Source organism: Denticeps clupeoides, chromosome 15 (assembly GCF_900700375.1).
Source record: "Denticeps clupeoides chromosome 15, fDenClu1.1, whole genome shotgun sequence".
NCBI classification, from domain to species: Eukaryota; Metazoa; Chordata; class Actinopteri; order Clupeiformes; family Denticipitidae; genus Denticeps; species Denticeps clupeoides.
The window spans coordinates 3,611,489-3,637,226 of NC_041721.1; the positions used below are offsets into that span (position 1 = coordinate 3,611,489).

Consider the following 25,738-nt stretch of genomic DNA (forward strand, 5'->3'; position numbering starts at 1 on the left):
TGAAGCCGGAGAGCTACGAGAACGTCCAGTCGCTGCTGACCAACTGCATCTACCTGCAGGACTCAGAGGTGACGGTCCGGGGCTTCCGCATCTACGGCTCGCCGTGGTGAGTTCTTCTTTTTACCTGCTCTCACCCCATTTCCAGTCATGTGTGTGTGTGTGTGTGTGTGTGTGTGTGTGGGGGGGGGGGGGGTGAACCCCCGGAGGACGTCTGGGTGTGGGGTGTCCAATCTCTCTTTCGCAGATAAATGGTCGCTGAGTAAAGATGCTCCCCGGTGTGAATAAAACTGGGGTGGAAGTGAGTAGGCTGTGTGTTGGCACGTCTTACATTTACATTTACAGCATTTACCAGACGCCCTTATCCAGAGCGACTTACAATCAGTAGTTACAGGGACAGTCCCCTCCTGGAGACACTCAGGGTTAAATGTCTTGCTCAGGGACACGATGGTAGCAAGCGGGATTTGAACCTGGGTCTTCTGGTTCATAGGAGAGTGTGTTACCCGCTAGGCTACTAGCACCCTGTGGTATAATCCGACCTTTAACACAGGGCACCGATCTGCCGAATGTACAGGGTGGGTCATTTACATGGATGCCCCTTAATAAAATGGGAATATTGGTGATATTGACGTCCTGTTTGTGGCACATTAGTATATGTGAGGGGGCAAACTTTTCAAGATGTGTGGTGACCATAGTGGCCATTTTGAAGTCGGTCATCTTGGATCCAACTTTTGTTTTTTCAATAGGAAGAGGTTTATGTGACACATCAAATTTATTGCTAATTTCACAAGAAAAACAATGGTATTAACATAACTTTATTCTTTCATGAGTTAGTTACAAGTTTCTGACCACTTATAAAATGTGTTCAATGTCACCAACCATTCCCATTTTATTAAGGTGTATCCATATAAATGGCCCACCCTGTACAGTGGAGGTCCATATTAGTGGGCATGTTGCCACAAATTTAGGCCCATTGGACTCAGTCCCCCCCCCCCAAACCCGAGAAACTCGCTCTCATTTCCCCTCTGTCCTCACAGCACGATCTTCGGAAGGTTGGACTAGCGTTGTAGCTCCTCCTGCCGATGGGAGGCTCGGTCGCTACGGACTGAGCTTTCGCGACGGTGAGACGATGTGTGTCAAGACTGGTCTTTACCCTGGCGAGGAGGACCAGCTGCCACGTTGGACTGGTTCCCCACCGAGAGTCTGTCCTCTCGCGCCTTTACCCCACCAGCAGCATTTCTTTTAAATGCTGGAACATTCCAAAAAAACCACACCAGTCTACGAACCCGAAGAGCACAGAGTTCCTGGTTCAAAACCCCACTTACTACCACTGTGTCCCCGAACAGGACACTCGACTCCTAGAGACTGTCCCTGTAACTACTGATTGTAAGGCCGTCTGATAAATGCCGTAAATGTAAATACTTGGAGAGTAATCGGGAGAGGATGTAAAAGAGCCCATCAGATAAGGACATTTACACCAGTAAGTTCATAAAGAGTTCATAAAGAACCTTCTGTCCTTCTGTTTCAGCTACGATGACGGTATAAACAGCGGTTGTGGAAAATTACACTCTGTTTCCACCACAGATCAGAGGTCATTATTCCAGATTACGGCTATATTTATAGGCATTTCACACTAAATGCAGTTTGGGTTTACCGGTGGCAGAATTTCAGAAATTCCACAGCAGCTGCAGAGCTTCACGTTGCCGAGCGGTTCCGGTTCCGTGTGCTGAACCTGTTCTGAGTTCTCGACCTGAAAGGGCCTTGCCTGTCCCACGCCGGTAATACATCTCGCAACTCGATCAAACCGGGATGGTGGTCTGGGGGGGTAAAAAAAAAAGTTTAATAAAAATAAATACATTTATTCTAAATCACAACGCTCCTGAAATTACTCCGCAGAGTGTCGGAATCAGCATATATGTCAGAGAAAATGGCGATGGAACACCGAGGAAGATGAAAAAGAAAAATTGATTAGGAATATGGATATTGATTAGAAATTGAAAAGTTAAAATGCCAACAGTTGCATAAAAATAAACCGTGCGCCATTAGACCAGTCGGTGGAACAAATGAGCGATATCTACATTCCTGTGTATCCTGCCGTTGCTTGAATCAGTTCAGCGGCACCCGGCACGTTCTGCAGCGTTTTCAGCATATGGGCGGCAGCACTGCCGACTGCCTCGACGTGCTCTGCGGCCAGAAGACGCGCTTCGTCACAGGACAAACTGCCGTCCTGCACCGGAATGTCCGGCACCTCCTCAGTGGTTTAAAAACTCGCTTCTCTGCCGTCCCATCGTAGTCCGGTCTCCTTTCAGAAGCTAGTGAAGCAAGCGCCGATATTTCTTAATGGCCAAAGATTGATTTGTAATGATCGGTTTGAGTTTGGTGTGTGTGTGTTTGAACGAGAGACTCCAGTTGGGCATGTCGTTTGGTTCTGCGTCTCGGTCTGTCTTTCCATCCATCCGTCCACCCCACATGTCGCTGGCTCTGAAGCGGAAAACCACACACACACACACACACCACCCCACCCCCCATCTTCATCAGGAACAGTGGGACGGGGCTGCGAAAAAATCCCGTCTCCATGGAGATCGTTCTCTCATAAAGAGCGGATTTATGGACTGAGTCTTCCGCCGCTCGGAACGTCAGCTGCCCGTCAGCCACACCTGGACGGGGTCGCCACGGCGGATCGCCACGGCGACACCGTCTGTTTATGCGACCGGCCATTTGTCCGTCATTCACCCCGCTTGTAGAAGAAAACACCCCCATCGTTTCATTTCATTTATTCTCAGTCAACCTGAATACATTTTACCTTCCAAACACACACACACACACATGCACTCCATCCTCCTCCTTCTTCTCCTCCTTTGCGCTGCTAAATGAGATCTTGGTGAGCTGCGTTCTTCCATTTTCCCTAAAACCTGACTATTTGTCATGCAGCAGTTTGCAGTTTGCCGGATCGGGACAGCAGTGTGTGTGTGTGTGTGTGTGTGTGTGTTTGTGTGTGTGCGCAATTTCTCCTCCACTGACAGTAATGCAAGTTTACAAGTCATTTGTCATTCCCAGATCACACATTGTCCCTCCTTCCACTGCTGGGGGGGGGGGGTTGCGTCGCTTACTGAAGTCGAGCTGCTGAGGCGGCGTAGGAGGATCAAGTATTAAAGATGCATTCACACACACACACACACACACAAGAAACTGCTGGGGTGGGTATGAAGTGACACACACGCACATGTACGCACCGAGCGTGGCACACGTACACAAACACTGGCGTGGCGTGCATATGCGCCGGTGCTCACGCGCAGTATGGGGCCGTCTGGACGAGCGCCCCGGCGGCATATGGTCCCCCGCCTTGCGTTCCGACTTTTCCAATGACTCCTCAACGCGCCGGCTTCCTTCACGTCACCAGACGCGCCAGAGAACGACGAGTGGCGGCGAATGTCCCTCCGCATGTTCTGCTTGGTCCATGGTTTGGACCTGGTGCCCAGTGTGTCCCTGGCACAGTACATTTACATTTACAGCGTTTACCAGACACCCTTATCCAGAGCGATTTACAATCAGTATTTACAGGGACAGTCCCCCCCCTGGAGACACTCAGGGTTAAGTGTCTTGTTCAGGGACACAATGGTAGTAAGTGGGGTTTGAACCTGGGTCTTCTGGTTCATAGGCGAGTGTGTTACCCACTAGGCTACTAGCACCGTACAATTGGTGGATCCTCGCTGAGGGTTTGTAATATTCGTGCTGCTGAATCCGCACTCGGAGCGGTTTATCCGCAGAATTCTGCGGCGCTTTGAGTTCAGCAGGGGTCCGTGGAACCGAACGCGCGCGGAACAATGATGCATCCTTTATGGAATAAGGACACCAAACCCACATTGTGTGACAGAGCGTCCCCTTCATCGGGAGAAGAGCGGTGGAGGAGGGAGGACGTGAGAAGGAAGTGGGAGTTGGGGTGGTGGGGGAGGAGAGGAGATTCGTGTATTTATTTATTTATTTATTTATTTATTTTCAAAAATTAAAATCGAAGAAACGTTCTCTGCTGCCCGCCGACTCCATGCGGAATAATTAACGGGAGATGCAAAAGACTCCTTAATTAGATTTTTTAATTATTGAGGATTTGCCTCTCTCATATAGTGGCCCAATTAAAGCACCTCATCAAAAAAGAAAGAAAGAAAGAAAGAGAAAGAAAGAAAGACGGGAAGTGTCCCGGTGCTTTGGTGTCAGAAGTGGGAATGGTGCGGCCCATTTGTGTGATGAGGATGAGGAAGGCCGAAGCACTCGGTCACTAATGAACTGTTTTTGTGGGATGGAAGGAATGGAAGGAACAGGAGAACGTTGAATAAAAGAGTAAAGCGTCCGTTAACGACCCGCTGTGTTAATTGTTTTGTGGCTTTGAAGGCGGCAGCTACCTGATGCTTTCTTCCTTTCACTCACGTATCATTAAGGAGTCGCGTTAAAGAAGATTAAAAAAAAAAAAAAAAACGCAGCGTCCTCCGTCCCCGGGGACGCACTGATGGGTTTGGATTTCTGGGCCGCGCCTCTGGGGGACGGCCTAAATTAACAACTGCGGAGCTCAGGGCGCGGTTGTGCCCCCCGGCCCTGTCCCCGGTCCTCTCTGTTTCCTTTACCTCACGATTCCGGGTGCAGCAGTGAACTTCCTGCTGTCCATGGGACTTTACAGCGCGGGACACCGCTGGGATTTGTCTTTTAATGACAAAAAGAAATTGCTGCTATTTTAGCACTTTTCTGGTCTGTTAATGTCCTCCTTCGGCTGCGCTGCCCTGACGTTCATTTGAAGAGCCGTCAGTCACAGCGTCCCGTCCGCAAGTAAACAGGCGGCAGCGAGACAAGGAAGACTGGAGACTTTGTGTCCTTCTCCTGTGAGGAATTTTGCTTTTAAATTACCTGTAAATTGGTCTCCGGGGGATGGACCGTGTCTTACAAATACACACACACGCAACACACACTCTGAGATGTGTGTAAATGAGTGTGATTTTGCGAGCGTGTGTATTTTTACACACTTTCTTAACCCTAAATAACATGTAGCATGTGGGTTGTGTTCACTAATTCTACATTAAAACGCCGTTGACCCCCACGTTGGCGTTGGTAGACGTCCCGTTTGTGTACACGGGGTATCGGGAGTGCAGAGGACGCCTGAGCGGGTTCAAAGAGTCCAGAATGAGGGAGCAGGGTGTGACATTAGTGATCACAACTCATGCTCTGCGTCTTCTGTGCTGTGGTCTTGCACCCCGGACATGTGAACTTTGACCTCAGTGATGCACTGGCCCCGCCCCCGGACTGGCCAATCGCAGTCTGCACGCCAAATCGGCGCCGGGCCAATTAGAGCGACGCCCGCAGCTCCCAACCCTCGACCTGCCAAGCCAATGGCGCTTTGTCTCCCGTCATGCCTTCTGTTGCCATGGCAAGGAAGCGGCGCAAGTGCGATGCCCCTGGTGCCAGCTAATCATCACATTTCGCGCCTCGGGTGGAGGAGACGGAGGTGTTCCGAGGAACGGGGCTCTCTCCCCGTCTCCCGTTTCCTTTTCTTCTCCCTCACGGAGAACTTTGAAATAATTTCGGTCTCCTGGGCTTTTACACATTCTAATTTCCAACTAAATGGGACATCTGTTTGAGAAGAGGAAGATTTGCCACGGTTACCAAGGCAACTATCACTCTGCAGGAACAGGGGGAAAGAAAAGAGAAACGAGTCCAGAGCCTCGCGGACTGAATTAGATTTGAGTGGCTGGAGAGTTTTCTTCAATCTGAAATAAATCTTTACGTTTCTCTCTTCTCCCTCTTTTTCTCTCCATCTTTCTTCTCTTTTTTTTTCTGTCACCAGTCTGTCACCAGTTAGGAGGGGACTCTGTCCCCCCCGCCCACACCCCGCTCCGTCTGGTAATTGGTCATTATTAAATGCTACTTAGACAGGTATTTGTTTGCGTTTGCAGAAATGGGACGGGCACGTTCCAGAATGCGGGAAGGCTGTCCCGTGGTTCCACGGTTCTTTAGCCGCAGGATGGGTTCTATAGGGCTGAGCAGCTTGCTGCAGGTCACTTCTTATTCGCCGTTGGGGGGCAAACCGCCGTTTAACCAAAACACCCCCACCCCCACCCCACCCCCACCCCCCCCCCCCCCTTCGCTCCACTCTTTATCCACAAGGCAGCTCCATATCACACACACACACACACACACACACTCCCCCACTGCTACTGTCCTGCACCTGCTCCTCACAGCACCAGTTTAAGGACCTGGCACCATCCATAGTGCACACGCGCACGCACACACACACACACACACAATGTGATGCGTCAAGTCTTCACGTCACCTCCTTTATGCTGCGTGCTTATTTCAGCCGTTTCCTCCTCATCTGTATTCCCACACTCGGTCCCCGCCGGAACGTTCTCCAGGGTGGATTGGGGTGGTGGCCGCATCAGCCCCTCCCACACCCAGGAAAGACGTCTCTGATGTATTGCCGGCGTGTTTGTTGCGTTCTTGTGCTCGATAAAAGTGTGGTCGTCCAGGGGGATCTCATTACCGCGAGTTTGGCGTCTGTCTGCGCCACCGATTCGTTGCACCGAACCGAGAGAATCGCAAGGAGAGCCCAAGATCCACGCCCATCCCTTCCTGTTGTTGTTCAGGTTATGGAAACTCTACCAATCATCCGTGAACTCTGAACTGTGCCCAGGCTGCAGGAAGTGAGATTCAGATAGAGAGGTGGGGCGGGGCAGGGGGGTGTGGCAAACACCCCATGGTGGGGAGCTACTGAGTTCAAAATGACGAGAAATGACAAAAAAATTGAAAAACTGTGAACTGAACATTAAACATCAACCTGAAATAATAAGGAAATGTGTGCTATGTGCTGGCAAGAATCTGACAACAACGCAATTTATATCGCAAATTATTCATCAGGATATGTTGCCAGGTTTGGGATGTGATCAGAATAAAAAATAAAAGTCTCTGTATTCAGTTCATGTTACATATAGAATGCAGTTACCTAAAAAAAAAAAGAGAGAGAGAAATACTTAATATAGATCTACTGCAATATAAAAATTAAAGCCACTTTACACAAACAATAAAATAATTATGTGCATGAAGTTTGTAGGGCACGTATTTGCTTTGCATGCTCTAATGCGGATGGCGGTCAATATTCTTGCTATTTTAATCATCTTGATGCCGAAATGCAAACTTTCATTGACAATTTCCCCATGTTTCACACATGTATAAGAGATAGAGAGGTAGATGAAGAGGCTTCTTCTGTACCCCTGTATCATTTTTAGTACTCTGAAATCATTGTATTTAAGATTGTATATAAGATTTTTTTTTTAGATTCTGTATTGTTGCTGTTTATACTATTGTGCTTGAGCGACACCATCGGCTGCAATCAAATTTCTTGTATGTGTTCACTCATACTTGGCCAATAAAAGTGATTCTGATTCTTCTCTTACCAACTAGGTTAGTTCGGATGAGAGAGGGGTGTGTTTCGACACAGTCAACATGTACAGTTTGTTCTGGAGACAAACACACACACACACACACACAGACAGCAGCAGTATGAAGCTCGCAGCAGATATTCTCCAGTGACTCTCTTTGTGGAGAATTTGAAGAAGGTTGATTTTCTAAAGGAGTTCTTCTTTCTGCTGCATAAAACACGCACACTCACACCAGGATGGTCCACCTAGGCCAGATAAAGAGCTGAGCAACACCATTCATTATGTACTACTATTACTGCTCTCGCTTTGTGTGGTGTGTGTGTGTGGGTATGTACGCACTTGTCAGGTTGTGTGGGCAGATGTCTCAGTGCGCAGATGGTCACCACAATTTTGGCCTCTTTGTCTCGATCTGTTAGAACAGAATGGTAACACACACACACACACACACACACACACACACACACACACACACACTGCACCTCTGCTGGGACAGGCTATGTGAGGCTTGATTTAGCGTCATCTCTTTTATTTCTGGGTTAATCAAGATTATTTTTTTATCTTTAGGCCTAAGTGTGTGTCTGTGTGTCCACATACCAGCATACAAACAGCTCTGCTGGACGTTGGTCCATTCTTTCTCTGGACTTCAGACCTCCTGTTAATGGTTGGTCTCTATAGTAGGCCGAGAGGATCCTGTTGTCATGATTGACAGCTGTCACACACCCTTCTTCCTCATTCTGGACAATTTAATCCCCCTCCTGTCAATACGTGACACGCCCAGGTGTTGCACAGCGTCCATCTCCTCCCTTTCTCTTCCGTTTCCTCTCGTTCTCTACACCCCTATTACATAAACGTGGCCATGCCCACTACCAACACCAACATGCAGGTTATAAGACGCTTTAATTCCAGTCAACGTGACCACGCCCACTACCAACACCAACATGCAGGTTATAAGACGCTTTAATTCCAGTCAACGTGACCACGCCCACTACCAACACCAACATGCAGGTTATCAGGCGCTTTAATTCCAGTCAACGTGACCACGCCCACTACCAACACCAACATGCAGGTTATAAGACGCTTTAATTCCAGTCAACGTGACCACGCCCACTACCAACACCAACATGCAGGTTATCAGGCGCTTTAATTCCAGTCAACGTGACCACACCCACTACCAACACCAACATGCAGGTTATCAGGCTCTTTAATTCCAGTCAACGCGACCACGCCCACTACCAACACCAACATGCAGGTTATCAGGCACTTTAATTCCTGTCAACTTGACCACGCCCACTACCAACACCAACATGCAGGTTATCAGACGCTTTAATTCCTGTCAACTTGACCACGCCCACTACCAACACCAACATGCAGGTTATCAGACGCTTTAATTCCAGTCAACGTGACCACGCCCACTACCAACACCAACATGCAGGTTATCAGGCGCTTTAATTCCAGCGTTCTGATTGAGGAACTAGTGAACGAGTGACCACAGTGACCACTCCTACATTTCATATAGGGACCCCTAATCTTCCCATCGTATGGGCCAGCGTTGTCATCAAGAACTAGTGTCTGCTGGCTCATGGTGGTAATGTTAACGTCACGGTGTCCTCACTTTTAATGAAGGTTTGGAGGACATGGGGACATGCGGGTCCTTTTCTTCCAAAACACAACTTGTGTGACGATGCAGTCGTTTGTGAGGAGGATAAGTTGTGCGTCGCACTCCACGCGCTTGTCTCTCGTCTTCCTTTTTCGTTCAGCCACATGGCTGATGCGGCACAACAGGAGAGCGCGTGTGTGTTCTGTGTTGTGTATTTTGTGCACGTGTTTATATATTTGAATTTTATTTGTCACGTACACAGTTATACACGGTATGATATGCAGTGAAATGCGTGTTTTGGAGTGTGGTGTGTGTCTGTGTGGGTTTTTTTTGCTGTGTGGGTGTGTGCATGCGTTGTGCTTCTCTTTGATTAAACATCAAAGTCCAGCAGCTCTGAAAGGCTCAGCATGAGAAACAACAGCCCTTCTCCTCCACTAAGAGCTCAGTGTGTGTGTGTGTGTGTGTTGTGTTTGGGAGATTTTTGGAGAACTCTACATACTTGGTCACTAGAGACTCGTGAAGCTGTGATGCTTTTAATTGAAACAAGACCTTAACAAGGTTAGGTGTGTGTGTGTGTGTGTGTGTGTGAGAGAGAGAGAAGGTTAATATTAATTCCAAAGTGTGACTCGTTCTCCCAGAAGAGGTGAGCAAAAGGGAGTTATCAGTCAGAGAAATAATAGTGTTTTCTAATTATACACCAACACACACACACACACACACACACAGTCACTGACCTGCTTTCGTACCCCGCCCAGCTCACCTGACTTCCACTCTGTAATTAGGGTCATTAAGCCATCAGCGTCTGTAATTAAATCATCAAGAGGCACAAATGTTGCTTCACACACATGCACGCACCGACACACACACACACACACACACCCAAACCTAACACTCTTAACTCTGTTCTCCTGTCTCGCTCGATCTTGTTCTTGCGTCTCTCCTGATCGCTTCTCGCTCCTTCCCTCCCGTTCTCTAACGAGGCTGAACTTAACCACCGAGATGAAATATTGAAGATCAGCGTCCTGCTGGCCTCGCGCTCCCAGCAGCCGCTGAATGATTCATAAAGACGCAGCAGTGATATCATTATGGCATGAGAACACACACACACACACACCTCACACACTCGTGGAGTAAGCAAATGTGCTGTAATTGTGTGTTTGAGGGATGCTGGGTTAAAGTTGGCCATGAGGGAAAACGGGCGGGAACATCCTTTACGGTCTTATTCCCTTTCCCTATATTTGTCTGGTGCGCTTTCGGGGGCTGCTGGACATGCGGGGACGGGGGACGGGGTGCTTCTGTGGGAACATCTGTTTCCAGTCCGTCTCTCTCCTCGCACAAGTCATCAATCATTAACGGGCAAAACACCGCGGCGGTGCCGCTGCCTCCGTGCGAGGGTCCGGTCCCCGAGCATCGCAGTGGGGCTGCGGCGGCGTCCTGAATTAAACTGGCCCCGCCCACCCGAGCAGGAGCGCCAGCCTATGTGTGCATGCGTGTATGAACCCCAGGAAAAAAGCTGGGAGAAAGATGGGGATTTGTGTAGGACCGTGATATGCAAAACGCTGCACAATAAAAGCTGTTGTTTCAGATGACTGCAGAACAAAAATGAAGGAAAAAAAAAATGCATTTAGGCAAGCAAATCGGAACACGCGCTCACATACACACACACACAAAGACAAAATACACACACATACAGCACAGGCGTGGAAGATGGATCTGAAGACAGATTGTTAGTGACATTTTAATTTTTACTCCGTCACTCAAGCTTGGTGCTTCTGCCATCAGAGTGATGGGATGTATGGGGGCGGGGCAGGGCGGAGTCTCCCGTCCTCCTCCCCAATATCATCCTGCTTTTCTTTTCTTTTCTCTGCATTTTTTTTCCCATGTTCTTTGTTCTGCACTTCCCAAAAAAATTCCCACCTTTAATGTCACTTCTGTGTGTGTGAGTGTGTGTGGGGAAGGGCAGTGGTGGCCTAGCGGATAAGGAAGCAGACTCTTAATCAGAAAATCCCTTTTATGGCTGCCCACTGCTCAGGGTTAAATGCAGAGGACACATGTCGTTGTGTGCGCTGTGTGATGTGTTGTGTATCACCACGTGTAACTGTGTGCTTAACAGGCAGCCCTGGTATTACGGCTGGGGTTTTAACCTCCCACGAGGTCAGGCGCTTCTGGACAAATGGAACCAGATTCCAGATTCTACAGACATCCTGGTGACACACTGCCCTCCTCTAGGTGAGTAAAGCACACACGTACACGCCCACACAAGTTTATGTGTGTTTGTGAGGACGGAGAATAATTACAGCGTGACATCTGGGTCCCCGTGGGATTTTAAATATTGTATTTAATATGTCTTAAATGATTTAAAAATGGCATGTGTTTTTCTTGTCCTTTCATAGGATTATCTCTCTCTCTCTCTCTCTCTGGGGATTTTTGGTAAATTGGGAATGAAGATTTTGGTTAGTGTGTGTTGATGAGTGGAAAAAAACATTGTGAAAGATGTTGCCCCTGTTAGCCTGTAAAGTTCTAAACAATGAAGTTGCCTTTGGTCTTCATATTGCTGCTGCCTGGCTGCTTTGTTCATTCAAAATGAGTGGAACTCTATGGAACAATGGATAATCCATTCTATTACAGTGATTCATGTTATCCAGGCAAGAACATACAACGTGTCTGTTGTATGTAATTATGACGGGAGCGTTCACTGTGGGGTACCCCAGAGATCAATTTTAGGTCCATTACTATTCACTACTTACTACCCACTTACTACTATTGTGTCCCTGAGCAAGGCACTTAACCCTGAGTGTCTCCAGGTGGACTGTCCCTGTAACTTCTGATTGTAAATCGCTCTCATAAGAGCGTCGGATAAATGCTGCAAATGTAAACTACTGCTGCATGAAATTGAGTGTAGGACATTTACGGATGCATGGATATTTAATGAATCAAATGCAGCAGATCTGAGGAAGACCTGGGTGTGCGCATTGATTTCAAATTTTCACTCTCACCAGTGTGGAGAAGACGTTTAAAAGGTTAATCGAGTGCTGGGTGTGTGGAGCTAAAGTCAAGGGAGATCACGGCACAGTTATATAACTCCCTTGTTAGATGCCCTCATTGGATACCTCAAAAATAAAGGACTTACTGCATGGATTTTAGGTTGTATTTGTTCAAAATGACATAGGTTACATAGACAAACATAGGTTATCCAATGAAAGTTGAACTTGATGGAACTTGAGCAAAGTGTCACGATTTGCTTTGCTTTTAACTTCGGAAGAAATGCTTCAATTTTAAAGTGAAAAAGACGCCAGGTCCTCACATCAATATAAAAACAAACCCGTGTGTCGGCGTGTTCAGTGTGTGCTTGCATGTGTGAATTGGTGGTTAGCAGATGGAACTGCTACACCAGGCCGGTTTCGCTCAGAGACAGGAGACAGTGATCGCAATGCAGCAAATCCCAACTCTACTGTACCAGACCACGACACACGTATACACAAATATACACAGACACATACACACAGGGGAAACACACATATTTCCTCATAGCACCATCAGATACACTAACCCAGACTATTAGGGGTGTTAGAAAATATCGATACAGCAATATATATTATATTTTATTGATATAGGGACATCAAATATCAATGCGTGTGTGTGAATGTGGAATTTTAGGCAGAGTGAAATCGCTCAATCACATCAGCTTTCAGTGAACTATTGCAGTATGTACAGTACCACAACATATCGTGATATAATCGTGTTGTGACCTGTGGATCGTGATACATATCGCATCATGAGATCCTTGCCAATACACACCCCTACAGACTAACACACATGCTTATAAAACACATTGTACATCACTCTGGCACACACACACAAACACACACACACACACACATACACCCTGAAAAAGAAGCTGATTTACTGTCCCAGCGTTTTGCTGAGTGGACAGAAGCAGTACACTGATGTGCACATAAAAATATAGAAAACCCAGCAACCTTCAATGCACTTAACACACACACACACACACACACACACTTTACTCATGGAATCACAACTACCTGATTCCTAATGGCCGAAGTGGTCAACTCGGCCGATGATGTGACCCTCTTGTTAAAAAATGTGTGTAAAACGTATGTGTGTGTGTGTGTGTGTGTCCTGTAGGGTTTCTGGACTGGGTACCCAGGAAGATGCAGCGTGTTGGCTGTATGGAGCTGCTGAACACGGTGCAGAGACGAGTGCAGCCCAAACTCCACGTGTTCGGACACATCCACGAAGGTAACGCGCAGTCACACAGCAGACGTGTGGGATGCCACCAAATGAAATCAGGGCGTGTGACAGAGTGTGTGTCTGGTAGAGTCAGTGAGTGAATCAACTATATGTGCATATGTCACTTTTTTTGTACTGTCGCAGTGTGCGTGTGTGTGTGTATGGAATCAAATTTGTGGCAAAAATTTGAAACGAAAATTCAAATTCTGACGAAAAAATACGACGTTGAAATGTAAAATAAGAGGTTGGAATTTTGACAACATACATTTTTCATTACATCTCTGTGTTTTTCATTTTTGCTAAAGAGACTAGTAATTTTGCTGCTTATTTTTTTAGTTTCACTGCTGGCTTTTCAGTCGCTCCGCCCCCTTTTACGTTTACACTGCCTGAAGATTTGGTTGATTTGGTTTTCTGACAAGTTGGGCCTTATCAGGGCTCTTAGTTTTATAAACTCAAAATCTATAGAAATCGAATGAGAATTGCTGGTGTCGTCCTCTTGTAAGTTGCTTTGGATAAAAGCGTCTGCAAAATAAAGTAAAATAAAGTAAAGGTTGCACTTCTGGGCCAGTTCTCTTGTGTGGGCGGGTCATCGCCTCATCGGCCAGCAGGTATTTGAGTGACAGCTCCATTCCACGAAATTCTGTCACTGCGAGATGCGCGGGGTTCGAGAACACGCAAAGCAGCAACAGCTGACATAGCAGTCACGCGTGGGTCACATCATAATCAGCGTATTTGTTCAATGCTTATGTACACAAGTCTTATTCCATATATGATTGCAAATGGCTGTTCACATTAGTGTTCACATTAGTGAAGGGAAGTGCCTTGGCAAATGTGATTTATCAGCACACAAAACATTCATATGACAGGTAAAGCTAAAATATGAGGCTACAGATGTTAAAAAATTAAGAGTTCGGGGGCCATGCGTCAACTGTCCCATCACTAGTTCAGAGGAACGGAGCTGGCACTCAAATACCTGCTGGCCAATGACGTAAAAGGGGGCGGAGCGACTGAAAAGCCAGCAGTGAAACTGAAAAAAAAGCAGCAAAGAGATGTAATCAAAAATGCATGTTGTCAGAATTCTCTTGTTTTACATTTCAACATTTTTTTTTATATTAGGGAAGCTTTGTTTTAAATTTTTTGGCACCATTCTGATTCCGTATGTGTATGATTTTGTACATGGTATCTGAATCTTTAGTTTAGAATCTGAGCAACATTCACAACATTTCTCATTGCAATAATAATGTCAAACAATTTGTATTTTCGTGAAATGACGCTGTGTTGGTCTCTCAGTTTCAGATCATGAAACTCTTCATTTTATAAATAAATTTCTGTTCTGCAATGGGTGCAATATAAAGGTTTTTATAGCCAACGTGAGTGTTTTAATTTTTTAAATAAGCTTTCATAAAAAGTGAATATGATGTTAGCAGTGATGTGAATTATTGACAGCTTCACTCTCGCTCCTTCAGACACTGTGCGTAGGCTGTAATATGTATATATGTGTGTGTGTGTGTGTTCAGGTTATGGCATGATGACCGATGGCACCACCACGTTCGTGAATGCCTCCGCCTGCACCGTCAACTTTCAGCCCATGAACCCACCCATCGTCTTTGACCTGCCCAATCCCCGGAGTACATGATTGTGCACCTCACTGCCACGCCCCTATATCAATTTCTTCCAATCAGGGAATCAGGTGTATGGACAGGTGGGTGTGGTCTTGTGTACAGAAAACCAGCGTGTCTCCGGACGGAGGTCCTGCGTTCCAGAGAGACGAGCCGCTCTGCATCTGGAAGACGATTGTCAGGACACACAGATGGACGCTTGCTGCACTTCAGTCGGCCCGACAATCTAACGACTGTGTGTCTGTGTGTGTGTGTGTGTGTGTGTGTGTGTGTGTGTGTGTGTGTGTGTGTATGTGTGTGTGAGGTTATGGGTAGGTCAGCTGGGATCGCGATCACTGCATGCACCGTTTCATATCCCTGCTCCCCGCTGCCCCTCTGCTCAGTTTATTTTTGGCCTTTTTAGACTTAATTAATCATTTATAAATCATTTATTTCCTGACTTCCTGCACAAAATATTATATGTCTCTTTATTTCATTTATTTGGTGACATAGAATATCATATGAATATGCAAAAATATTTAAAATGTAACTCAACTAGTCATTTAGTTGGCCGTAAAACTTTCTTATCTCTCTCCCTCCCCGTCTGTCTGGTCATTATGTGACCATTTGTATCCTCGTGGTCTGAATGTCTGCGTCCAACTGGACTCATGATTGATCTGGTGGGAGGGGAAGCTCTGATGCATCAGTGGAATGTAAAATAATGTTGTTTCTTTGCATATTTGCATACTTTCATATGGAATTTCACTGTTTATATATTTTGTCTGTACATTTTCTGTACGTTTTGGTTAATATGCTCAGCTGTCCTGAACTTGTAGAAACGATGCTGTCAAAGGCATGAAATTTGACCAAACTGGGCTGATGAATGTAAATCCTGGTTCTAACAGGTTATTATGGATTTAATGACCTGAGGTGCAGATTCTGTTTACAAATGAGACCCAGAAATTCAGCTCTTGTGTGTGTGTGTGTGTGTGTGTGTGTGTGTGTGCACGCTCATGCATGTGTGCGCCAGAGGAAACAGCCTCAGGACAGAAGAGTGAAAAATGAAGAGAAAAGAGAGAAATCAGTAAAATGATGAAGACAGACTGACAGCTGGAGTCTTTTCTCCGCCTTTCATCTTCGAACTTTTTTCTCCGTGTTTTGATTGGCTCCGTTTGCCGTGGGTCACATGTCGGTTCTCTAATCCCGTGTTCTCTATTGTCTCCATGGCTGCGTTCCGTGTCTCTTTGTTGTTGTGTTTCTCCGTCTGTTTCTAGGGGCATGCCGTACACTGACTGTAGATGTGTTCTGTTCGCTGTGTTGTGTTTCGCTTGACTGCAGTGGAACCCGGAACGTTCTATTCGCAACGTTTACAGAGATCAGCCACACAAATTCAATTAAATTGACAAACTGGCACAAGTGTGTCCTGTGTTGTGTTATCTCTTTCCCACACACATATATTCCACCACATATATGTACTCAAACTATGTTTGGAAACTTTTTATCTGGTTCAATCATAATGTTTCATTCAGATATCTGCCTGGTACCACAAACCTTAAAAAAATCCGCCACCACCTTCCAAAGCTCAGCACGTCTGACTGAAATCCGTCCCCTCGGATAATTACAGACGTGATCTGGGGATTTAACACCATTCCTGTTCTTCCTCTCTTCGTTCCCCCATCATCGTCTTCCCTGCATTCCCCTGGGCCTTCGGTCTCTTCTGCGGTCTGTCTCTTGAAGGCTGTTACTGCATCTTCTGATGAACACACTCTTTAAACAGATGAATAATCACAATAATGCAAACCATAATAGGGCTTTCTCAAATTCTGCTTGTATTTCCCTGCACATGCGAGAATGTTGCTGGATACGTTCAAGTCTGCATGTCCTCCTCAGAACTGGGAATTGTGGGTATCGTTTCATCATTTTATCATGTAATGTCGTGTTATCTGTGGTCTGATGGAATTGTGTTGTGTCGTTTAACATTTTCTTGATTTGCATGGTTAAGTTGTGTCATATTATTTTGAGTTGTATCGTGTTATGTGCTGTCGTAGTGTTGTCATCTTCATGTCATGAATCGTGTCTCCTGTAACCGGCAGGTGGACCAGGCAGGAGAAGCGCTTGTGGTGAGAGGCCAAATCAGAATGAGGAAGAGGAGGATCTGGTGTCTGCGTTGGCTGTTGGATCCTCCTGCCGGTCTGTGGAGGGTTTGGTTGTGGAGATGCCGGTGAACCACAGTCTGTGCATTTTAGCGTTTTGGAAGGTCGTTGATTGAGGGTTGCCAGATTTGTCTTCACCCACCCACTTCCCCGTGGCTCGCGGCTCTGTCGAGCTGCTCCATGGGGAGTCTTGGAGAAGCAGCCCACCCCCTCGCTCTTTGTTCGGCGCTGGCGCTCTCCTGTGCCAAAAAGGACTAAATCTCCCAATTCTGTCATCAAGGAAGTGTCAGAACAGAGCCTGAGGGTGGGAGGTCCCTGCTGAGATTTTACCCAATCTGGCACCCGCCCTCGTTTTTTTTTTCTCCTTCCCTCCTCCCTCGCCACCAAGCTCTTCCTCACTCATTGTGTCTCTGACAAGAGAAATAAAAAAGAGACGCCATTTTATATTCGGACGGGAACGGCAGAAGGGCATTGTTAAAATTGCCCCAACGCCGCTACCAACTTGCAACACGCACCGGTGGAGGGTCTCCTGGTTCATCCACGACGGTCTGAACCACAGCCAACTGTGAAAGTTATGAGCATGAATCTGGGCTTATGTGTTCTGCCTGGGTTCACGTGGGTTTCTTCCTCCGTCCAATGGCGTGACCACTCGGCAACACTGGGTGATTATCATGATAAATGATTGGTGACAACATTTATTGGTAATAAATGCTCAATATGCACAAAAATGACCTCGTGCCGGGTCAACAGGAAGCAGTTGTCTCAGGACAAGGGGTGTGGTTTGAAGTTATCCTCCTCTGTCCTGCTCAGGAGGTTCAGAGAAATAAGGAATTAGTCAGCTGTAGGTCAGAGGTCAGAGTTGAGAGTGGTTAGAAAGACTGTGATGGCCCTACACCCATCAGGAGGCTGTAATGCGCACAGGATGAGCAGAAGTGCTGAAGAACTGGAGGTTTTCCGGTTTGATGTACCTCTGATGCCTTTGTTAGAGTTGAAATCTCCAGAAATGTGCTGATTAGTGGGAATTGGAGCGTCGGGAACCCGAACGTCTCCTCCTTTTCTCATTTAATTGCCATCCACGAATCTCCCGAATCCTAAAACAAAATTCTTCTGCTTTGCAAACACGGCTAACTTTAGCGGCAGGTTCATGCTAATGGGGGTTTTAGAGGATTGAAATGAGACTGACGTCCTGCTGCTTCCCGGGAGCCTCCAAAGCTCGTAATTAGCCAGAACACGGAGAAATCGGAACGATTCTGTTCCGGCGCCGCTGCCTCACACTAATGAGATGCGGGGAGATGTAAACTATATTTACACAGTGAATAATTTCTCCGGTAACTCATGGAGCAAAGAGGAGAGAATGGGTCCAAAAAGCAGACAGCTGTTCCATTTGTGTGTGTGTGCCTGTGGTAATTTTAGTGTGTATTGTGTAAATGTTGTGTTAACCCTGAGTTGCTCTGGGGGGGGCGCGGCCCTTGTAAAGATGGTCATGATGCCCATTAAGGTGTGATGGTTATTTTGTGTGTTCGTGTATTCTGTTTTCATTCAATGGTGTGTTTTGCTAGGGGTGGTAGTAGCCTAGTGGGTAACACACTCGCCTATGAACCAGAAGACCCAGGTTCAAATCCCACTTACTAGCATCGTGTCCATGAGCAAGACACTTAACCCTGAGTGTCTCCAGGGGGGGACTGTCCCTGTAACTACTGATTGTAAGTCGCCTGGATAAGGGCATCTGATAAATGCTGTAAATATAAATGCTTGTGTGCACACTCATGGGCGTTGTGTTTTAGGGTAATGTTCTTTGCTGTGTGTGTACCATACATTTATGGAATTTATCAGACGCCCTTATTCAGAGAGTCTTACAGTCAGTAGACACAGGGACAGTCCCCCCAGGACACAATGGTAGTAAGTGGGGTTCGAACCTGGGTCTTCTGGTTCATAGGCGAGTGTGTTACCCAATAGGCTGTTACCACCCTCAAGGAGACACCCGTTGCCATAATGGCCAGATTTAGTAATGATCATGCGCGTATAATAAGATCAAACGGTGAATAAATATTAGCAATACTCCTTCCCGGAACTGAAGCTTCATCTGGGTGGAGGAGCCAAGTAGCTCTGAGCGCTCCAGAATTCCAGGAATTCCGCGATTCATCATGGTGGTTACCGTGTACTTGTCCAGAATCCCAGACACACTGACAACCGTCAGTTCCATTGCACACCTGCAAAAAGCAGCTCTGTGCCTTTCTTGTAAAATCCTTGGTGAGGACCAAGTATAATTAGTGTTCTATATGTCAAAACGGTATAAATACTTACAGCATTTATCAGAAGACCTTATCCAGAGCAACATACTTCTATGTTACAAAACGTTCGTAATCCAAAACTTATCCCAGTAACCTACATTAGTTGCTGTTATCTTAGTAAGGTCAGTTGTAATAAAGTGCATTATAAATGTTGATGTCATCACCCTTCGCCTGCTCCTGATCTCCTGTGTCCTGGTTGTCCTCACTCAACCCTCCCCATTGGGGGATACACTGCCACCTGCATCGCCAGTCTCTGGGGCTGTGTGTATTATAAACGTGTTGTTTTGGGCACGTTACTTTAAAAAAGAAATTAGTTAACTCCTTGCTACGAATCCCATTCAGCCACCGCGCCAAGGGGGGGACATGCGGACGGACCACCGAGGAGGACCAGCATGAAAATGTTGGCTCATTGTTTGTGCCAGAGGACTGTGCCACTTGCTACGTCCATTGCTGAAACCACAAGCTACAACTTCTCGTTTAGTTCCCAGCCCACTGATGCTGCCGGACTGCAACCTCCACATTCTCGGCCGCCAGTTTTGATGAAGGGTGAGACGATGAGAGGAGCTTCATCAGACTTGAATTGCTCATTACCGACATGGATAATATGGTATTATGGTATAATGTACATTTTACGTAAGGAAAAATAAAGACACTAGTTGTGATCTCGCGTTTCCTGTGTCGCTCTTGCGTGAGGGTTGAGTGTTTCTGGTTGGCCTACAATTAACTTTAACTCAACCTTTGCCAATCGTCCCCTTTTCATTAGTCTCGGCCTTCACCAAAGCATGGATGAAAACAGCTTAATTACAGTAACATGCCGCATGTTATTGTCAGTTACTGTAACAGCGTTGTAATGATAGAAATAGTATCTGGTTACCTGTTTTTTATAGTTATGCCGTTATGGTAACATCACTGTAAATGTGTACAGTTGTTTCTCACTCGACAACACATTTTACATTTACGCCATTTACTAGACGTCCTTCTCCAGAGCGACTTACAATCAGTAGTTACAGGGACAGTACCCCCCTGGAGACACACTTAAGTGTCTTGCTCAGGGACATGATGGTAGTAAGTGGGATTTGAACCTGGGTCTTCTGGTTCATAGGTGAGTGTGTTACCTGCTACTACCACCTTACACCACATAACTGCTTAATAACCCAACTGACTGTTCAACCTAATTAATTTGATTGGCTGATCCTTGCTCTGCATTTGAAAAGTTCGTTTTTAAGCTTTGCGAGCCTTCAGCATGTCTCCTAGCAAGGCTTTGGTTTTGAGAATTCTTTCTGATGAAAAATGTGTGATTAATTCATTAGGATTTTTGTCATTGATTGACTGAAATTATTTAAATACGGTATATTCTCATATACCATATACACGTCATGCCCACGGCCAGGGGGAATTCCAGTCCTGACTATCGAGTGCCTGGCCACACCCTGTTGGCCCTCCTGCTCCTTGTGATCTCTTCCGATGCATTTCAGGATTCTTCATCATCATCATCATCATGATCAGCAGCAGATTTATTTAAATGAGCTGTCAACTTCATCTCAAACATGTATGTGTAAGTGTGTGTGTGTGTGTGTGTGTGTGTGTGTAAAGCATGTCAGAACCCCAGCAGGAAATTGTCACATCACGACCGTGGTGCCGTCAAAGCCAATGACCCAATTAACAACAAAGTCAGATCCGCAGGTGGCCAAACAGCCGCTTTCCCCTAAACAAAGATGCCTCTGCCATCGGTGGGGGGGGGGCGCACACCCACCGGTTGCCATGGACACCGCCCCCACACATCACTTCAAATAGGTGCTTTTGTGTGCGGCGCTACCTTCCAGAAATTAGTCGTAATTAACAAGGCCACTCCGGAGATTATTTTCTGGGCAAACATTTTAATTAAAGCATCTCCATCTGCATCCTGCAGCTTCACTTAGAGCCAATATCCCCCTCCTGCCTGACGGGAGCGCCTGCCGCGCCACGCCTTTTTATCCCTGCCTCAGATGGAGCGGCTGAGGACGGACGGATGTGTCTCGTCCGACTTCGTTTCACCGGGGGTCGGGGGTCACTGCTCTGTTCACTTTACAAACTCTTGGTTCTGACCCACCTTCCGATCTGGTTTCCTGTCTGAATGCGACAAGCCTGTCCCCATTCGGAGGCTCATTTTAAATGCGTCCTTCTCTTCCCAGTCGTTGACAGATCACCCTCATTAACAGCTGACCGCATTACCATTGGTACTATTTGTTTCTCTGACTGTTATTACATCGTGCTCCACATCTACAACATTACTTTGGTCTAATCTCTCTACAGACATTATGGTTCGTTGCACTTTATGTTGTCTTCTTTGTACCATGTATATTGTGCAGTGTTCACATAAAAAATCTTAATTGTGTATTGTGTCATATACTGTATAATTATTTTTTTCGTTATTCAGTAATCAGCTTTAATATGGTGACAGGGGTAACGTCCACCACCAAAAGTGCCTTCAAGTGTGCATTAGAACTGAAGAAGGTTTGATGTAACACGTTTCCTTTGAAATTATATGGATGGGAACAAGGCAAGCCAGTGGAAGCACCAAGACTCCCGCATTCATGTGGATACCAGAAAGCCCAACAGATGCCTTCAGAGGTTATTATGGCCTCTTATGGTGTCTAAGGCCATGACAAGGACGTAGCTAGAATTCTGAGTTTGGTTGCCCAGATCCTTTGGAGGATGCGGACCACAAATGCTCGGCCTTCATAGACCACAGCCACTGGATATTGTTAGATGAGGATGTCTTAGTCTACAGATAACACCATGTTGGTATGCAGTGAATCTTGGGACACAGTAAAGGATGCAAGATCTGACAGTCTCCCAAGTTTATTTCTAGAGCACTTTAACAGCATTTCCACTGCACCATAAAAGTGGAGTGATCGTCATCGTGAAACACTGCAGCACACGGTGACGCCGCGAAATGTGTCCTCTGCTTTTAACCATCATCCTTGGTGAGCAGTGGGCAGCCATGACAGGCGCCCGGGGAGCAGTGTGTGGGGACGGTGCTCCTCAGTGCCACCTTGGCGGGTCGGGATTCGAATCGGCAACCTTCCGATTACGGGCCCACTTCCTTAACCGCTAGGCCACCACTGTGTACAAGTGTATACAACAAATACAATATGTAAATAAGACCAGGAATAGTACCAACTTTAAAAGCCTGAGAAGGCTAAAGAGAACAAATTAGTTCTACGCCTAGAGTTAAAAGTAGAGGAATTGGAAGCAAATTGAATTTGCGAAGGCTCCGCGACTCTTCTGCTTAAGGCCAGATTGGAGGATGTGCAGCAGGGCATTGCCATTAGATCTCAAAGATCTGGGGACTGGATGAAGATGATCAATATCAGTTATGTATTGTGGCAATGACCTTTCAACCCTCAGTAGAAGATGCCTATATATTTACATACACACACACACACACCCTACATGACTTTTGGGTTCACAATCATAGACTCTATTGTTATCAGCATTGTAGCCAGATAATCTTTGTTCTCTGTAAAGCTTTGTGAATTCGGGTTTGGCGACACACAGAACAATCGAAGCAAAAAAAAAAAAAAAAGATCAAATGGAAGGATACGTATCAGAATGGATATAAATAAAGACTCGGCCCCCGAAAACTTTAGCGAATTAGGAGCTAATTAGAAGTGTGTCGAAATCACAGAGGAGCGAGAGGATCTTCAACAATTAATGAGCTGAAAGGATCTAATCTAATCTCCACTCTTCATCTCATCTCTCATCTCCCCACTGCCCGGCCCATCCTCCCGCTCCCGCCGGCTCTGTGGGTCGCACGTCTGCCAGCTTTCCACGAAACGCGTGGCGTGGCACTGAGGTTGGCGCAGAAGTGCGTCAAAAGTGTACAAGTACAGGTCATCACTGCTCCAGATGTGTGTTGGCGTGTGTGAGGGTTTAAGGGGCTGATGGGACTGATGATAAAAATTGAATAAAATTGCTGAAACAGAAACAAAGAGTCAGACGCAAAGTGAAAGAGAGAGTAGTGTGTGTGTGTGTGTGTGTCTGTCTCTGTGTGTGGAGGACAGAAAAAAAAACACCAGAGGAACCCAATGCAGAGGATTCTGCCGGTTTCAGTGTCCTGATTGGCTCCTCCGTCTCCAGTGGAGTTTTGTTCTTAATAGGAAACTGATAAGAGACGAGAGGGAACAGCTGTCACACACACACACACACACAAATACTCAAACATACACAAGTACATCAGTCATTAGGAAGCCCAGCTGTTCATCCTGCTCTTCATCAGCACACATTACACACACACTCACGCACACACATACACACGCATGCAGTGGTGGCCTAGCGGTTAATGAAGTGGCCCCATAATCATAAGGTTGCCGGTTCAAATCCCGATCCACCGAGGTGCCACTGAGCAAAGCACCGTCCCCACACACTGCTCCCCGGGCGCCTGTCATGGCTGCCAAACTGCTCACCAAGGGTGATGGTTAAAAGCAGCGGACACTTTTCACCGTGTCACCATGTGCTGTGGTGCAGTGTTTCACCATGACATTCACTTCACTTACACACACACTTCAGAGCCACTGTTTCATCAGAAAATGCTATTGAGATACACACCTTTGTGAGTGTGTGTGTGTGTGTGTGCGCGCGCTCAGAGTTGTCAAAGAAGAAAGAAAAGGAGGAGACTTAGAGGAGAGACTGACTGCAGTGGAGACTAGAAGATGGAGTAAAGAGGTAGTGAGACAGGTGGACTTCAATTCCTTACGAAAAAGAAACCCATTCTATTTTTCTTCTCCTATGCCTGGTGGTTTACTGAATATATTACACACACACACACACACACACACACACACACAGAATCACACAACAGCAGCCGCTGCACCAGCAGGGACCGGGAAATTAATCGGAGTGAATCAGAATCACAGCAGCACTGAACAGGTGAGAGCGTGGCACATACACCTCAAGTGTGTGTTTTGCTGCTGAAATGTGTTTGTGTGCAAGGCTGATTGTGTGTGTGTGTGTGTGTGTGTGTGTCAGCCAGCTGCTTCAGGAGCGGGCAGAGTTTTCTGTTGTTCTGTCTCGCTGTACGCTGGACCAGACAGAGAAATGTTTAAAAATGTTTCTGTAAATGTGGTGTGGTGATGGATGAGTGGTTGCCATGGCAACCGAGAACCCCATTTAGTCTAATGGCAGATTTGCGCATATGGAAAAAGTCCCAGACCCGTCAGAACCGGCCTCAGCTTTCATGGCTTCTGGGAAATATGCAGCGTTTGAGTCTATTGAGAGTAGGTAAACAACTCAAATCACCTTCACACACACACACACACACACACACACCTGTCTCTGTTGTGAACACTTATTGGCCTACATCAAGTCTCCCGAGTGGGTGAAGTCTTATTATAGAGCGCAGAGCCTGGCATTCACCGTACGCCAGAGTGGTGCACTGGCACCGATCCTCAACACACACACGCACACAAACACACACACAACTCCCAATGCAGCCATTAAGAAGAACATTCATACCTTCTTCTGCCAATGGGCTACATCAACACACACCTTCCCATTCAAGACTACTTCCTACTGACCTGAACAACATCAGTGCCAGGGTGTGTGGAGCAGGACGTGTCAAGGCCTTCAGTGCCACGGTGACATCTGAACACGCAAGGCGCTGTGCCACTGCCCATCTGCTTCACGCTGCTTCTGCGACTGGCCATTGGGAGCTGCTAATAACTGGGGTGGCGGCCAGAGGCCACCGGCTCTCCCACAGCCTGTCACTTGACCGGTCAATTGGCTGGTCAGCCTCTCTCCACGCCAGTTATCTGGCCAATTCTCATTCCGATTCGAAATCTTTACACTAGTTTAGCACATTTGGAGTCATTTTTCAACCCAAAAATGCCACCATTCAGGAGAGATTTTTTGAAGATACAAGGCATAATGTGATTATATTCCTCGTCCATCTGTCTCAGACACACTGTAATTCAATCTAATGCTTCATTGGTCCAAAGATAAGGAGGGATATCGATCCTACATGTGACCCACGCAGACAGTCACCAGCTACACTGCTTTGTGTGTTTTGGACACGTCCAAAGTTATCAAGTTTTTGTGATTTTCCAAAATGAATTGCTCCATCTTCCACTGTTTCGATGTTTGGTGTTAATCCCTAAGATGTAAATTGAACTGAAGGGCTAGCAGACCTGATCGCTTTCTGTTCACTTGTTGCTAGGAGATACATTCTGCGTAAATGGGAAGACTCTTCACCTCCAACATATGGACATTGAATCAGGGACACAATGTGCAACGCGAGAAAGTTTGTGAAGGGGAACATTAAGAGAGTCTACTTTGTTGGAAGCTGGTGGATTCCGTTAGCTGCTGTATTTATTAGGCATCCTCCGTTTGTCTTCATAATATATAATTCAGTCTGTCTTGTCTGGCTTCTTGCAGTTGTTACTGTTCTTTTTTT

The 25,738-nt window shown here is 46.4% G+C and overlaps 1 protein-coding gene across 2 annotated transcripts in view; it reads left to right on the top strand.

Moving 5' to 3' along the window:
* The window catches only part of mpped1 (metallophosphoesterase domain containing 1), a 21,116-nt gene extending 4,842 nt beyond the window's left edge, over nt 1–16,274 (top strand). The window contains exons 4-7 of one of the 2 annotated variants that reach the window (XM_028954005.1): nt 1–106; nt 11,126–11,241; nt 13,159–13,272; nt 14,781–16,274. The exon at nt 1–106 is cut by the window's left edge and continues 120 nt beyond it. In XM_028954005.1, coding sequence (XP_028809838.1) covers nt 1–106; nt 11,126–11,241; nt 13,159–13,272; nt 14,781–14,899 — 455 coding nt within the window. In that variant the 3' untranslated portion in view covers nt 14,900–16,274. The remainder of the gene's footprint in view (nt 107–11,125; nt 11,242–13,158; nt 13,273–14,780) is intronic. The other variant, XM_028954006.1, reaches the window with a different exon arrangement.
* Nucleotides 16,275–25,738: the final 9,464 nt, after the last annotated feature.